The sequence below is a fragment of the Mastacembelus armatus genome, chromosome 16 (genome assembly GCF_900324485.2).
Source record: "Mastacembelus armatus chromosome 16, fMasArm1.2, whole genome shotgun sequence".
NCBI lineage: Eukaryota > Metazoa > Chordata > Actinopteri > Synbranchiformes > Mastacembelidae > Mastacembelus > Mastacembelus armatus.
Genome location: NC_046648.1, coordinates 16,389,956 through 16,406,130, shown reverse-complemented (window position 1 = coordinate 16,406,130; position 16,175 = coordinate 16,389,956). Strand labels below are relative to the sequence as shown.

The window sequence follows — 16,175 nt, the reverse complement described above, 5'->3', positions numbered from 1 at the left end:
CTTTATTAACTTCTAACTTCAGATTCTGATAACAATGACAAGAGAAAAGTTCACGTCAACTGAAGAAATAACATCCTCTGAAGTGTGGTGAGGCCAAACCCATATAATGAACTTTCAGTATTTTTGTCTCATAAAAGAAATTTACAAACACATTGCTGTTGTATTTAGCTGAACTATTGAATAGAAACATGATAAAACAACTCCCCAGCTGAGTTTTGCCATCAGTTGTTGTTGGAGTTTAAACTGTGATGCGGATTTGAACATAAAGACACCAGAAAACATAATACAATACAAACATGCATTTCTAAAGGCTTCTAAAAGCTTTAAAAGTTAAAAGCATTAATACTAAATATATATAAAAAACACAGTATATCCAAATAGCTATATACCAGTAGTTGCATGTAATATTTTAACTATGATAATGACATTTTCTAAGATAAAAAATTGTAAACCATAAAATTACTCATAATATTCAGGAATATGATGAATTGCACATTTTTTACCTCACTTTAATTGTATCTGAGTTGTCAAATCTTTACCATACAAGGCTACCCACAACAACTTGTCATTAATCATAATTATTTGTCATTAACTCATAGCACAGAAAATAATGCATACAAAATATATGTGTGTGTTGGCAAATAATTATTACTTTTTACCTTACATGGACTTGGACTGTTCACAATGTTCAAGTAAAACTAGAAACAGTGCAAAATCTGACTCAACAGAGGTATGAGGGAAGTATGTACCAAATAATTAAATAAACTGGGTGCATCTTAGTCATTATCATATCCAGGGCGATGCAATGATCAGTGAGACAGAGATGTTGGACTGGGCATTTCTCCAAACTGTGTGTCTGCCAATAATGTCATGTCTGGTTCAGTCTGGGAAGATAAGCAGAAACTCAATTTATATAAAACCAGATCTTCTACATTGTCATGTGCCTGAATACATGTTCAACTACAAGAAACACACATGAAAATACTGAGAACATTGTAAGAAAATAGGAATTCCATTAATAAACTTGAACTGACAACAGCAATACTCACCTGTGGGTCTTTGTCCTTTTCTTGTCTTGCAATTCGATGCCGCCTCTTTTTTGGTCCTGTAATATGATGCAAAGCTGCAGAAGATGTGGAACCAGACAGTCCATTGATCTGGTCATCCTCCACTGCAACAGCTGAATCTACGTGTACTGCAGGCTCTTCCTGAAAGAACGGTTAAGAAATGAAAAAAAAATAAGTAATATGAGCTTAAATACATTTAAGAGGTTAGTTCAAAGCAACTGCAAGTTTGGATTAGCAGCTTTTTAGTAAGGTCATTCATTGAAATTTTATTATTATGGCTGTATGCCAGCGCTGGGCCTTTCAAAGTGGATAATCTAATTGTGATTGGAAATGGACTGATGGTCACGCACACATTCCCTCAATCCAATAGCAAATATGAACCTCGTTCCGAACCTACTCTCACCTCTAGCAATATAGTGAGCTGGGCATTTCTGTAGTCATCTCCATGAGCATCAAGTGTCTTCATGAGGAACCTATCAAGATAAACAATGAATTGAGATGGACCATAAAGTGGGAAAGGTCTAAGAAAATGTAAGATGAAATGAAAAGAGTTTTTTTTTTTTTTTTTTTTTACCGTCTCTCTTTCTTTAAGCGTCTTGTTATTCTTTGAACTTGGTGAAGACGACCAAGGATCTTCTGATTCACCTGAACAGAACACATATATAACCATTTACGGGGGGGTGTAGATGCATGCATACTGATATAACTTCAGACTAAAAGGATTAACAGAAAACACAATGATATTCAAAGGAAAGAGGAGGCACCTGCACACAGGTGGGAGTGCAGCTGCAAAGCATGTGAATGCTTAAAATGTTTTTTCATTTTAATAAATTTGTCAATGTTTCTAAATGTTTTCATTATGTCATTATGGATTATTTGTGTAGATGAATGTGAAAAATGTAGTTTTGGCAATTTGAAATATAACTACAACATTAAAAGTAAAAAAGTCTGAACACTTCCTGAAGCAATTTCAGTTTAATTTGTGACAGGCAACAGTGTGAACTCATAGGAATGAAAACTTGTAGAGAAAGGCCCTTACCTAAAAGTTATATAAGAAGTCAGGCACAAAATATTACTAAACTCATTCTTCATGATTCAAAATTCAGAAGATGCACAAGCAGGAAGCATGTGCAACCCCCAAAGACACAAACTCACACACACCTGTTCAATCTCTTTACATCTTCTACTCAGAGCCAGGTATTTTCTCTTATCAAGAGCTCTTCTCTCTTCATCCTCTTGTGCTGTGCTCTCCAGCAGCTCGTTGCTTCCTGGGCCCAGTTCCACCTAGAGAAAAAAAAAAAAAAAAGTATATTTCTCTGTTGTGGTCAATACTCTGTCTCAGCATTTCCAGTGCTGTGTTTCAAATGGAGCAGTTGTTAAAATTAATTCGAGCTACTGACTCTCACAGTAAGGTTGTGCTCTAAATCTGCAAGTAGAGTATATTTTCGATCTGTAAAATAATTAAGGAATAAAAATACAGTGAACGCTCAAACTATACTTTTAAATTATACATGTCTCTTCTGTAAACGCATAGTACACTTAGATAGTGGGATAACCATGCACAGTCAACACTTACTGGTCTAAAAGTGTAAGGTTAACAATCAAACAATTCAGCAAAGTGATAATATTAGAGAGGGAGTACATTATCTAACATGACAACAATGAAGAGCATGTAGGGCCTACACTTCTTTTCATGACTTTGTGAGAGAAAGCACAGGCCAGTTGGTCCCACTCCGGTCCACTAACACTACCTCTCCGGGTCCCAGCTCTACACCCCCAGGCTCCAATTCGGCCTCCAGGATGTGTTCCCCGAACAGCGGAGGCAGAGCCAAACCAGAGAAATCCTCCATCATCTGGACACAAATATACACTTCGTTAGTCCAAAAAACACAAACACCGTCAAACCAAAGTATTATACCAATTTCTTTGCTGTTTTGTAAAATAAAATACATTAGAAATCGATTTCGACGGTGCAAATTGTGACGCACATTTTCCAAAAGAAATTATGTTTTACAGGTTAATTAGAATACAGTGGTTGTTGTGCAGGATGATTAGAATAATATTAAACCGTAAGTTAAGGTTATAGTATTGTGATTAACAGACTAGCATGCTAGACAACAAGCTCTTACTGTATCGGCTCTTACATTTCCAGCGGTCTTTCCACTGCAAACCGTTTCATAAAGTCATTCTTCTCTATAGGCTGTGTATTAGTTAATGTCTACACCGTCAGGTCAGCGAGGAGTGTTTATTAACTAAATACTAGGCTGAAATTAAACGCCAAGCGAAACTACGAGCCTTCTCTTCACGATCCTGCCGATCAACAAATGTTTTCATGCGACGGGCGCAGAAATTATACGTCAGCTACTAGTAACTACATTTCCCATGAGCACCCCTTTATTTCAACTACAAAAGACAACATGGCGGGTATGCAGCTCTTTTGTCATCTTCTTTACATCTAAGCGATTAAATTAGATCTACTAGGGCCTCCATATAACATAAATAAATGTGTGACATATTTTAAACTACACCAGCTACAAGTTAGAGTTTCTTTGTGAGTTTGAAATAAAAGAAAAACTGTGACCTTGAATGTGTTGCTAACGTTAGCTAACCGTAGGGTGATAGTCAGTGTGAAGGATTTTAACCTGGCTGTGTTTTTCTGCAGGAATCGGGGCTTTCCTGAAGAATGCATGGAATAAGGAGCCTGTTATCTTAGTCTCCTGTGCGATTGGACTGATGGGTCAGTCACCAGCTTGCTACATTTAAACTGAGTAAACTGAGTAAACGACAACATACTAAGGAACATAATTCTTTTCTTCTCCATTGGACAAAATTATCATTTCAAGATTTTTTAGGTTCTGATTTATACTGGGTATAAGTAGTAGCACATCAGAGGGTGTCAATTATGAGATAAGAGAGATTCAGAGCCTTGTAGGTCCTATAGTTTGCTGATAGGCTACCTTTTATTTCTAGTTATTTTGTTTGTACTGACTGGATGTGTGTCAGAGCATGTGAAGGGTCTCATGGGAATCCATGCAAGTGTATATGAACCAGCAAATTGATTTTGTTAATTGATCAGTAGAGACACTAAAAAAATAAATGCAGTTAGTCTAATTAATTCAAAAATAAACTTAATTTTGCAGGTGTTACTCTGCCATTCATTAGCCCGTGGACAAAGTATTCAGGAATGATGAATTCATCTGTGCCATACAACTACCCAGGTAAACACTGGCGTCAGTACAGCTGGTTGTCTCCAGTGTCAGATTTCTGATGCAACTTCACTGAGTAATTTGAACTGTCAGATTTAACACCTGTTGAATCTGTTATCAAAGCATTTGTCTTGTTTTCATAATGCAGTTCCTGTACGAGACAATGGAAACATGCCTGATGTCCCTACACATCCACGTGAACCAAAAGGAAACAACTTGGAATGGCTTAAAAAACTATAACTTCACATTCTCACAGTCCACAACTGTACTATTCCTCTTGTTCATATCTGTCTGCATGGCTGCCCCGCTTGTCAGTGTCACAAAATAAAAATAGTCTATTTAATTCTACTTTTATGTCACATTATTTGGTTTGGAAGCTTTCAGTGAATAGTTCGGTTGCCTTAGTGAAGAAAATTTAGAAATCTCTAGTCATACTTTGATTTAAAATTTGAATTTTAGATAATTTGAATTTATCTAAGTTTTTTTTTTTTTAACCAGACCTGCAACTTAACTTAATCGAGACAGAGTTGATCAAAATTTAACTCATCCTCATTATTGAAATTTGAATGTGATGTTCCACCATAAAATAGTGGATTTGTAGACAAACTTCTCAAAAACTGACCAAGGTGAAAAATGGAATTTTCCTTGACTTGGAGTTAAGATCTCTGTTTGATTTTACAGAGCAGATTATGAGAGTTTTGAAACTAAGCTTCAACCTGACTCTGATCCTTCAGAGGTGGCTTAGCTTGTCAAAGCTGGAATCCGATTAACACTGTGAGAAAATGAATTGCTTGGTTCATACCAGCATTATTCTAGTTGCATAAGGAAGGTAGTACAACAATGTTATGCACAGTACCACGTTAAACCCACCATTAAAATGGACTGAGGATTATTCAGTGTCATAACTGCGTCACCATAGGATTTTTTTCCCTATCGTTAAGTTTATGTGGTATTGCATGTACTGTATAAGCCACTAACAAACACATGCTACATACACTGTATTATTTACTGCATTAAACACACATTTGAAAAAATAAAGCCCAGTTAAAAGATACACATGAAAAACGAAAGATTTCCCTCAATCTTTATTTCACAACATATCAATATTTCAGGTAAAGAATATCTTCTTAACAGTATTCATCATCAAAAAATTCTCTGCAGTCACCAGGATTTCAGATTTTTTTTTTGTTTATATTGTTGCATATTTTTAACAGAATCAAGGAACCATATGAAATTGGTGTGCAATATTTCACTTTGGAAGAGGAGAACGTCTTAACAGTGTTCACAAAAACAAACAGTTGAAACATGTTTTGTTCACAAATCATCTTGACCTGCAGTCGATATATCGGACAGATGACAATTCACAGATTACATGCGTCTGTGTAAGAGGTTGTACTCCTGTTTGTTCAGATTTGGGGAGAAATGTCTGAAAACCACAACTGACAGATTAACAGTTTCCTGTACTGGAGGTTTAGTATTTTTGCAGCTTCTATAAAGTCATGTGTTCTGCCAAAGTGAAATATTATTATAAAAATAAGCCAAATGAAAGTCATACAATTACACATTTTAAGCACTATTTACAAGCTTGAATAAGCATTAGCTCTCTCATTTTACTTCCACCTTTATTACTGATGCAATACTACCCAGAGCATATATATCTGTTAGAAATTATGTTTTACAACACCTTCTGAATGATCTCTTCAGTCTAAAAGATGCTAAAATTTCACAGCAACTTCAGTTAGACCAAGAAAATAATCATTTCAGCTTAAACACACAAAATTTCACCTTTACACAGCAGTTTGGTAAAGGTGACTACAGAGCTACAGAATAAGACTTTGGGTATTTCTAGTTTACCATGAACACTTGCTCAGACGTTGGTCAACTTCCCATATGCTTTCTCCATCACATTCTTAGATACATTTCCCTAATAAAACTCCTATCCTATTGTCTGTCTTGGCTTTCACATCTCTCTTGAAGTTTCCGCTCAGTCTGAATGGTAAACATACAACTAAGATGAATTAGCCTAGATGGTGAATAGCTTCACATGGGGACTGAAAAGGAATCAAGAAGACATCAAATCCGAAGACTAAGCACACAATTCTCTTATTCTTAAGACTTTAAACCTTCCACGAATTGCAACTTTCTTTTAAAAAAAAAACACAAACTTCAATAACACCATCCACTCATTCAACTATTAACTGTAACCGTTTGTGTTTGTTAAGGTCATGCACTTTTCTGTTTCTTTGCATTGTAGGAGTTCCTCTGTTTTAAATTCAAAGGTACTCAGTTATTCCAGTAGGAAATTAACAAGTGTAATTTCAATTTCATTGTCATTTCAATAATTATAGTCCAACTAGAATGGATGTATTTACACTGTATTTTGAGCTCAGGTCAAAAGTTAAAAGTTAAACTAATCCAAAAAATCTACACTCAAAATAATAACATGCAACGTTACAGCAGCAGAATGGTTGTGGTAACTGGCATCAAATAAGATATAAATCCCAGGGACATGTACATTCAAGCACCACTGGGCATGTTCAGTAGATTAAAGTTAAAAGGTGTGTGCCAATTTCAGGAAAATATGCCAAATCTCTCTCAATTTGCAACAATCTGGCAGCTTTTCTAAAAAATATAATAGCACTTTTAAAGTAGGAGCCTGTCCTCTTGCCATAACACTTCAATACAGTCAAGGTGAAAGTAAATAACCTGCTATTTAGGAACCAGTCCCTAGGTCAGCTGAACAAGGAAAACGTTTCTCAATATGGCACAAAAACTATATTTTGTCAAGAAAAATTGCATCATAAAACAATAACAGAAACATGAGACATCTTTCACAGGCCAGGACAAACCTAAAAATGTTAGTTATGTTGGACAAGCAAGAATCAGTTAGGTGCTAAGTACAGCCAAACATCATACTTTTGCTTCATAAAAACTAGCCTAATATTTTATTTAAATGCCCACATTTCACTCAGACAGAATGTTTTCCTATGAACTACCTTAACAGTGAATAGATCATATTTAAAACAGATAAGGGTTTACAAATGAATCTTTTATATATGGAGTCTACAATTTTCTATTCCTGCACATGTAACACAATCTGGTTTTGATTAAACTGCAAAAAAGAACATCAAAAAGCAAAATACTATTCAAAAGAGTCAACATGAACTGTCTAACCATTGTGCTGTTCCCAGGACTCAATCTGAGGCTGGATGGACTGACAAAGCACAGAAAGCAGGATCGCTGCTGCAGGAATCAACCACTTACTCAATTATGGGAGCTGAGCGATCATTGGTCACTGTTTTTCTGAGCCGTACATGGGCAAAAGGGTTAGACCTGAAAAAAAAAGAGAAACAACAGAAAATAATGAAATTACTGCAATGAGAAGTCCTCTATTTCATTAAATCTGTTACAAATAAAATAGTAATAATAATAAAATAGTACTAATTCCTATTAGTGGGCAAAGGATGCCACAGAATAGGTATAAAGAAAATGTTTATCCAGGCATGTCTTTGGTTGTTGTGGGATAACCACATGTACGTTATGTAACTTGGTAATTAAAGGGTCAGTGTAGAGGATGAATCTAGGAACTTGAAGGAGGCACATTTTGATAAGGATATCAAACCGGTAAAACATAGGTAAAGCTATCAGAAATGAATCTCAAAAACGCTGTATTATAGTAGTAGTAGTAGTTCCCATGATGCAACTCAGTAGCCCCTCCCTGTCCAGTGACTGCCCACATTTTACAAACTCATGGCCTTCAGTTCATAACACAGGCTTTGTCTAACAAACTCAAGTCCCATCTACAAGACAACCCTGAAGACGTCATCTGTATTAATTTTTCAGATGAAAAAAAGAGACATAAAAGTTACCTGGTTGGAGAAGGTGGTGGCGAGGCCAATTCTGATGCGATCTGAAATACGGAAGAAACAAATATAACAACTAGATTCCTGTCGTTATTCATTTTGTTTACTCTCGTGAGTATGAATAGTAACCTTCTCCCACTTTTCACATTTCTGACCTTGCTGCTGTCGGCCATGCTGTACGGCCGTGGGCGGAAGGTGCTGACCCTGTGGGGAGGGAAGGCGCGCTCCTCCTCTGACTCGGGGGTGAGGGCCGGGAGGCCTGGGGACACAAGCTTGTCGAGCTGGCCAGTACTGGTGCTGTTAGCTTTAGATAACAAGAGAGAGCTGCAGGGAAGGTCACAGACAGAGAGAGGAAAGAATACCCAGGGAAAAAAAGACAAAGGAAGCACGATGAGAGCTGAGAGATGTTGGTTTTGTGTGAATTTATCAACAACCCTGTTGGTGTTGGAAAGAGAAAAGTATGTGCTGAAAAAGAGTGGTGGAAAGATTGAAGGACAAACAGTATAAGTAGTTTCTGAAGTTTACAAGCTCCTGTGACTTTCTGGGTTTCTGGCATGACAGATGTTTTGATTCATTCAGAATATGGATGGAAAAGGGAAGGGTGCCATATTAGTTTCATTATGAAAACGAAGCTATTACGTCTTCTGTGAATCAACTATTTTTCCAACTTTCTATTTTTCAAAGTATCACTGACAGTGACAGACTGGCTGAGAGTAAAGGAAGTATTTCTGTCATTAAGAGCATCATCGCTGTCTTACCTCTCAAGGTGATCCAGTTTACTGTGGTGTGGCTGAGTGTAGGAGAAAGGAAACCAGCCTTTCCTGTAAGGGAAAATTTTACTGTATTAGAAAGTAAGACGCAAGATAGGCCGGAGAGAGTGTCTGAAATCAGCCTCCTTTGTCATGAACATATATACTGAGAGGAGCTTACATGTAACATGATACTGAGGTATTTCAGAATCTTCTAATTTTGTGCATTAAAACAATGCTATGGGTAAAAAGTCTCTTGAGGTTATACAGCAAATAATCCAGGGCTTTGTCAGGTTCACATATTATAGACAAACTCCATATCAGTGTTTGACTTGTAAATCGTACCGTCCGGTTCGTTCATTTTGGCCATAGTGCCACCCGTCTCTGGGCTCAGAGATGAGCAAGGTGATGTTGTCACCAGCCTGGAAGTGCAGTAAACAGGCCCCACCCCCTACTGCTCCACCCTCAGTTGCTCCAGGTGTGTGAGCAAACATGGCTTCCACACATGTAGGTCCAGATAATGGCAGCACCCTGGGGAGACTGGATCCTAGGTAGGGGGAAAAAAAGTTAGGAGCAGGGAGAAGGACAGAAGCACTCACAGAACCAACTTTATCACATCCTACCCTGAAAGCCGCCCAGCCTCATTTCACTGACAGGTCTCCTCGGCAGTGGAAGTGTTGCTGTTGCACACATTTCTGTGGTCTTCAGTAACCAGGAATTATGTGACGGCGATGAAGTGCTGCTTCCTCCTGGTCCCACCTGTTGATGAAGTAACGGCACAGGAGTCATGGCCCTGGAGAGAGGGGCACTGTGAGGCAGTGGAGGACTGTGAGGAGCACTGTGAGGGATGGGGAGGGTCATGCCCTGCGGGGAGCTGCTGGCTGGAGAGATGTGACTGAGTGTCATCACCGTGGAAGGGATGAGGCTCGGGGAGAGGTTGGATGTGTTCGTGGCCAAGAGGAGTGAGCTCTGTTGGGCCGAGCCGCTGGAAGCGGTGGGAGTGGATGCAGCCGGGCTGGCGCGATCACTGGCACTGCTGTCAGGGAGGGGACTGGCAGATACGCTGAGGGATGTGCTGGTGTGTTGAGGAGACGCTCCTCGTGATGAACTTCCAGCAGCTCCTCCAGTGGATGACGTGGAGCGGAAAGTCTGAGGTGAGCCCTGAGGTGCACAGATGTCAGTCTGGGTGGTGGAGGGGAGCGAGCGCTGCTGCTGGGAGCGAGTGGAGTCTCCATTCAAAAGAGGAGGGACTTCCTGAACAGAGAGCCTCTGGAAAACCAAGCACAGATGCTGTCAACTACCTGAAATTATGGTCACAGTTAAAGATAAAGGATCATTTCAATGTTTTATTAAAGTATCTAAGCTGTTGAATTGAAGAGAGATGACATAAATCCCAAATCTGGTGACAGACTCGACACAGCAAAAGCGACTTGGGAAGAATTGATATAAAAAAGTATACAGACCACAGGCAATTTCAATATTGTCTGAAAAATCAATAAATAATTATCAATGTCTTCGCATAACATTGTTAGTGTTCATAATTCTATAAATGACTAGTTTCACAACTTGATTTGGTGCTTGACTCACAACATGAAAAACGTGAGAGTTAGTTGTGACAAAACAACTAAAACCAATAAAAGCTTTTCATTCTCTGCTTTGGTAGAGTCTATTCTATGAGAAGATAAACCACAGGATGGCTGAAATCACAGAGTGATAAAAAGTACACAACAAACATCTGATTGAGTAGTATGACCTCACCTGTTCTGGCAGAGCAGAGCCAAGCTTGGTGTGGCGGAGGACCTCGGCTATCCCAGCAGCCCCTGAGCTCTGAGGTGCGGTGTGACGCAACAGATTCAGAGCACGCTCTGGGAGTCTTGTCGGCTGAGAACATGACTGCTGCCAAGATGACAGTTTCTGTGACAGGAGCTCTCTCACCTGTATTCATTTAAAACACCCAAAATACAGTAAACACAACACTGTTAAAGAATAAGGTTGGAGGTGATCTATTTGAAAAGACCAAACACTTGTTCGATTCTCTGTATCTTCCAGCCCTGCTCTGTCTGTGGCACTCAGCCTATCAGTCCTGAATATTACAATTTATTCATATAAAATGCTCAAAAAAAAAAAAAAAACAAATCTTAAAACAGCAGGGCAGTACAGTTTTCAGCCAAAGCACCACAAAACAAAATAAACAATGTATTTGCTGGGGACTATTTTCAGCCTTCACCTTGGAGTGGTAGTTAATGAGCAGCTTAGTAACACAACACTGTCTGTCCACCAGGAAGCAGTATCGTCTCCTCTCCTCGGTGAGCGCAGACCTGTAACCTGACGCAACCAGCGTGTCCAGCTCGCCCTGCCGACGGCTCATCAACTCCACGAACTGAAGGAAAAAAAATCAGAGATTTCACTAAAAAGCTGAAAACTTTACATGCATTAACATAAACACAAACCTTAATACATATGATACACTACACTGACTTTTAATGTACAGGGAAGAATAACAGACAGAGGCAGAGGAATACGTGGCATCATATCCTCTCTGTTGCACAATGACAACAAATCATAAACTTCTGCCCTGCTGACTATTTCTTGCAACACCCCTCTGTGATTTCTCATTTTTATCCTCTAAGTGGACAAATCTTCTCACTTATACCGTTCATATTTCCTGCAGTGAAAGATTTTGCACTAAGTTGCTCGTTTTCTGAAAAATAAGCTGAGGCAGAATGTTCTTTAACCTTATTCACTACAGCCTATTTGTCACACAACGCTCTGCTCTTTAATCTGCTGTAATGCTGAGTGAGGATCCATGTTTGAAGGACTTCTCAAATAAAAGTCACTGTGTCTTCCCCACTTTAGCTCCTATAAATGTGCATTTTACTTACTACCTGTATATTGTATATGTTTAATTTTTTCCCCATAACCCACGTGGAGTCCTGGTCTTTACTTACTTGCATTTCTCTGTCTCCATATTTGTTTGGATGACGACTGCCCTGACTCTTCCTGCGGAGTTTCTTCAGCTGGGACTGGCAGCGCTCAATGGACTCAGATTTAGACCTCCGCTCACTCTGGTACTTCTTCAGTGTGGCCTGAGAGGGAAGCAGACACAACAAGATTTGTTAGGATTCACATTTGAACGAATGTTTAAGTCTTGTTTTGCATAAATGCAATACTACATATGTTTTACCAAAAGACCAGAAAATTTTACACATTTCTATTGTATGTTCTTTTGGTATATACAAAAAACTTGCCAAATATTGATTTGCCTTTCATTATACATAAACAGTTATACATAAATATATAGCAAATGGGAAATACAGTGGACTAGTGGCTTAAATGCAAACACATGCAACAGTGGTTTGTTGCGTGTTTTACCCATCTCTCTTTTGATTTCATTGCAGTTTTTGTAGCTTTAATTTTTCTATCAAATTGTCCAAAAATGATATGAAGTAGACTGTGCTTTATACAGTATGTGTGCAAATACAAGTGTGAGATATTAAAGCTGGCGTACTGTGAGGTATTTGATGTCCAGCTCCAGCTTCTGCTCAAGCTGGGCAAGCAGCTCAGAGTGAAACAATTTCAACTGTTGAAGAAAAGAGCCATATTTTACATAATTTAAATACCATATGATATTTTAAAATGGTTGTTAAAAAGTTAAAAAAAAAAAAAAAGTTAAAATATGCATTACCATATAAAATGAGTTACAACTTAAATCAGTTTCGATTTTCAGCCAAGCTACCACATCATTACTTATAGATGTCATGAAATGTTCACTCTGATGACCACGTCTTACCACGTCTTCCAGCTGCACCTGAATCTGTCTGTGGACCTCGGCCATCTGAAACAGTGTGTCTCCTGTCAGGAGCAGCACAGCAGTGAAGGCATCAGTATCACAGATATTTAGACTGTAAAGCAACAAGTCAGTTTTTATTTGTTAAAGTGCGTCTTCAACCTCTGCAGAAGCTGTTGCACTGACATCCACAGCCTCTTCACATCAGCATATATGCAGCAACATAACAGTTCAAATGTCATTACAGTCGCTGCTTTGACACAGTTTGGCGGTCAGCTGTGAGTCCCTCCCTCGGTCACACAGCACTGTAGTATGCGGCCGCTGGCATCTCGCCCTCCGACACTCCTGCCTGCCTCCCCCGCTGTTTTCAGCATTACAATGAGATCATGTGGTGTTGTTAATCTCCCAACAATGACCCTACTTTCTCCCTTTCTCTCTGTTCTCTCCCTCTCTCTCTCTCTACATTTCCTCATTCCCTGCTGTCTTCATCTCTCCGCTCACCAACCCATGCAGCAGGCTCGCAGACTATTTTCACCTTCTCTCCAGCTGTCACTCTGACTCTATAAACTTTATTAGGTCTAAAGGCGATTGGGTTTTATTTTCCCCTCAACACAGTCCTTCTCTGTCAACCAGCCGCCCACTCACCCAGTTCTTTGGAGCCTTGGCTGTCGCTCGCCAGTTCTCCAAGTTTCACCAGAGCATCAAAATACCCTTTGGCAGCCACTGTCACACCTTAAGAAGAGAGAACGTTTTCAGGGAATGAGAAAATAATCTTTGTATAAAATTAGGCATAGATAATAATAATGCACAAATATCAGAAAACACAGCAATAGGACATGTAGGACATGAATTAGCCTGTGTGTAACTAACCTGTCAGGGCTTTTTCGTAGTGTTTCCCCATGGTCACAAAGTTCTTTAGGCTGGGGTTGAACTGGTCCAAAATCCCCTGTTGATACACACAGACATGACAAATTTAGGGTGTGTTTTACTGCACACTGTGCGTTGTATGACGGTGTTTGTGACAAACCAATCTTTGCATCATTAAAAAAAAAAAAAATTACCATGTTACATGACAAGCAATTTATTGGAAAGCACCACAAAACCCAGATAAGACAGCTATAGACAGTGGAGTTTACCTTATAGACATTTTCTGTCATCTTGTTGACTTCTTCAGTTCGAGACATTTTCTTCTCACGTACGTGCTGCCCCTGTATATGTTTTTATCGTCGCTTGCTCCTGTTGGTCAGGATCCTAGGCTTTACAGTAAACACAAACCCCCTAAAAGAGTAAAATAAGAGTAATTAGTTATTTTCACGGCTGATGACATTTCATAGACAGCACAGCTGCTAAAATACACAAGTATATGTGTCAGATATTACAGAGCAACTCCGGAAACAACTGTAATATAAACATTTGAGGTTTCATCATAACTTGCTCTTAAGGAGAAACGAGAGTTTTTCTGCAAAAATCTTTTCAAATTGTCACACTGTACTTGACATGCAGTGGAACTGAAAGTGAGAGTTTTCGGCTAGAGGATTTTAAAGGCCATTAAACCGTCACATAAAGCTACGAGCTATGGGGAGGTGACACCATCTTGGGCTTTGTATAAGGGCAGCAGTGTTATTTTCACATGGATCCCCACAGAGCCTCAGCTGCCAGTTTCTAAATTATCACTTCACAACATTACGACAACCCAAATATTTCGCCTAGATTCCTACGCCAGACAACTTATAAAGTTTCAGATTAGAACAATGTCTGCTTCCTCTGGCCTGAGTCACAGGTGTCAGAGCACTGAATAAACACACGACAACAATGTTTCCTCGGCAAAGAGGACGATCAAGAGGGGGACTTCTCCGGGGCCAGAGACTTTCCAGCCTGGATTTGAAACAGGCAAAAAGCCTCACTTGAATCGCTGTGTGTTCCCTGCGTAGCCCGCCTTTGTTATCACAGCAAGATTACAGAGAAAACGTTGACCCAGATCAACTAATGGTATATGACACAAAGAAAACATTTCCAGACTCTGGCTCATTAGGACCACCCTGGTGCCGCCTGTAATTTGTCAGGGAAAATGTAGCCTGCAGGATAAAGCAAAAACACTGAGACTTGTCCTAACTTTGTCTTTTTTTATTTGGCCTGGAATAGTTTCAAACTGTGCAGATTATTTTAAGGTGATAAAGGGGGATACTGAAAAACTAAGACACAGTATAAATGTTTTAAAGACACAGCTCCATGTGGTTTAATCATGAGAAATAAAGTGTTGTTTGTTTCAGGAAGCGACAGGAAAAGTCTGCAGGTGGTTGGAGGGCCGACACAGAAGGTGCATTCATGTGGTTTAGCCTCTTTAAATGTCTTCAACTCTGATTTAAACACTGCATTTAAAAACCATTAATGTCACTTAAAGCTGCAGCGTTGAAATCAGCAGAGAATATAACCTGCACAAGAAACGCCTAATCATAGATTCTCATTTGTGAATATTTGATGGTTTAATCTGTTTTTAACTGTTAGTCAGACCAAACAAGAAATCTGTGGAAGTCACCTTGGACTTTTCACTGCTTCTTAATTTATAGACTAAACATCCAATTGAGACAATTATCATCATTATTTGCAGTCTCCCCATAAATTACTAATAGATATATGTATTTTTTGGTGGTTTTCAATATGTCCAGTTTTAGGGTAAATGCAGTCAGGTATGTCTCCTTCATCCCTGCCTTTATTTAAAGTTCAATTCACGGTGTACAATAGCAGCTAAAGCAGTACTTCCTTGCTAAGTGAACCTTTTCTTCCACACTCTCTCATCTCATTTCTTTTAAAGGAACAAAAACACGTGCAAAGATATATTTTAAAGATGAAATATAATTAAATCAGTGAGGAACGTGCACTGTGGAGGTTTATCCTGAGTGAAAATACACCCTGCCATTTGCCCACACAGTGCAGTTCCATAACAGCTACCTGTTGATCTCAAACACTCAGCTCCACTTCCATTTGTGAAAAAAGTAACAAATAATTCAGCTACTTTTTAAAAAAAAAAAAAAAGAAGTTACATACCTTTTCTGATCTCATTGTTGGGAATGTTAAAGGCTTCCTGCGCGTCTTTGAGTGTTTAATGAACAGAACAACCCCCTCTTTTCTTCCTATTAGGCTACTTTCCCTCTCCGTTAGTTGGTGGGGGGTTGTTTCATCCAGCAGAGCACTAAATCTCAACTCCCCTCCACCCCTTTTTCACATGGCCTTCTCTCTCTTTTCTCCTCTCTCCCTCTCCTCTCTCTGCCTCTCTTTACTCCCAGGAATTGGGGTCAGATATTTGGTGCCGTTCAGTACCTCTCCTCATTACTGAGCCGATTATCAACATGCCTTCACGCCCGCACACAGAAAAAAAAAAAAAAAGAAAGAAAACCAGCGAGAAACAGTTCCCCTAGTGCAACCAGCTCCCTGCCGTTGGACGCCACAGTCAGCCTCCCATTCTGTGTCTGCCTCTCTCTGTCTCCCTCTCTCACTCGGGCAGA

The 16,175-nt window shown here is 39.2% G+C and overlaps 3 protein-coding genes across 5 annotated transcripts; 1 reads left to right on the top strand and 2 right to left on the bottom strand.

Annotated features, from left to right (window-relative positions):
• Positions 1-213: 213 nt before the first annotated feature.
• Positions 214-3,400, bottom strand: tfpt (TCF3 (E2A) fusion partner). Of its 3 annotated transcripts, none has more exons than XM_026316790.1 (7): positions 3,197-3,400; positions 2,819-2,920; positions 2,229-2,351; positions 1,642-1,712; positions 1,471-1,540; positions 1,050-1,208; positions 214-884 (listed from the first exon to the last, which is right to left on the bottom strand). In XM_026316790.1, the coding sequence occupies exons 2-7, from the start codon at positions 2,918-2,920 to the stop codon at positions 810-812; spliced, it is 600 nt and encodes a 199-aa protein (XP_026172575.1). In that variant the 5' UTR covers positions 3,197-3,400; the 3' UTR covers positions 214-809. The 3 variants fall into 3 exon arrangements, with proteins under 3 accessions (XP_026172575.1, XP_026172576.1, XP_026172574.1); XM_026316791.1 differs by having other exon boundaries at positions 2,751-2,920; positions 3,212-3,400; XM_026316789.1 differs by having other exon boundaries at positions 3,212-3,400.
• ndufa3 (NADH:ubiquinone oxidoreductase subunit A3) lies at positions 3,400-4,621 on the top strand. The gene is given in 5 exon segments (XM_026316793.1): positions 3,400-3,426; positions 3,428-3,491; positions 3,730-3,804; positions 4,208-4,285; positions 4,422-4,621. Coding segments are annotated over 5 exon segments (336 nt in total). The 3' UTR covers positions 4,514-4,621.
• Positions 4,622-6,487: 1,866 nt separating this feature from the next.
• Positions 6,488-15,845, bottom strand: LOC113136454 (brain-specific angiogenesis inhibitor 1-associated protein 2). The gene is made up of 15 exons (XM_026317298.1): positions 15,718-15,845; positions 13,809-13,950; positions 13,543-13,618; positions 13,318-13,404; positions 12,676-12,737; positions 12,394-12,465; positions 11,834-11,971; positions 11,113-11,265; positions 10,644-10,820; positions 9,509-10,154; positions 9,231-9,432; positions 8,895-8,957; positions 8,292-8,460; positions 8,143-8,183; positions 6,488-7,606 (listed from the first exon to the last, which is right to left on the bottom strand). The coding sequence occupies exons 2-15, from the start codon at positions 13,854-13,856 to the stop codon at positions 7,534-7,536; spliced, it is 2,007 nt and encodes a 668-aa protein (XP_026173083.1). The 5' UTR covers positions 13,857-13,950; positions 15,718-15,845; the 3' UTR covers positions 6,488-7,533.
• Positions 15,846-16,175: the final 330 nt, after the last annotated feature.

What these genes read in the sequence shown, in the direction of transcription:
- LOC113136454 (XM_026317298.1), bottom strand. Translation starts at nt 13,856, where the DNA reads ATGTCTCGAACTGAAGAAGTCAACAAGATGACAGAAAATGTCTATAAG. An exon ending in ATGGAGACAGAGAAATGCAA is followed by an intron (nt 11,266 to 11,833) that starts GTAAGTAAAGAC and finishes TTTTTCCTTCAG; the next exon opens with TTCGTGGAGTTGATGAGCCG. An exon ending in CCACCACCTTCTCCAACCAG is followed by an intron (nt 7,607 to 8,142) that starts GTAACTTTTATG and finishes TTTTTTTTTCAG; the next exon opens with GTCTAACCCTTTTGCCCATG.
- tfpt (XM_026316790.1), bottom strand. Translation starts at nt 2,920, where the DNA reads ATGATGGAGGATTTCTCTGGTTTGGCTCTGCCTCCGCTGTTCGGGGAA. An exon ending in GATGTAAAGAGATTGAACAG is followed by an intron (nt 1,713 to 2,228) that starts GTGTGTGTGAGT and finishes TGTTCTGTTCAG; the next exon opens with GTGAATCAGAAGATCCTTGG. An exon ending in CGCTTAAAGAAAGAGAGACG is followed by an intron (nt 1,541 to 1,641) that starts GTAAAAAAAAAA and finishes TTATCTTGATAG; the next exon opens with GTTCCTCATGAAGACACTTG.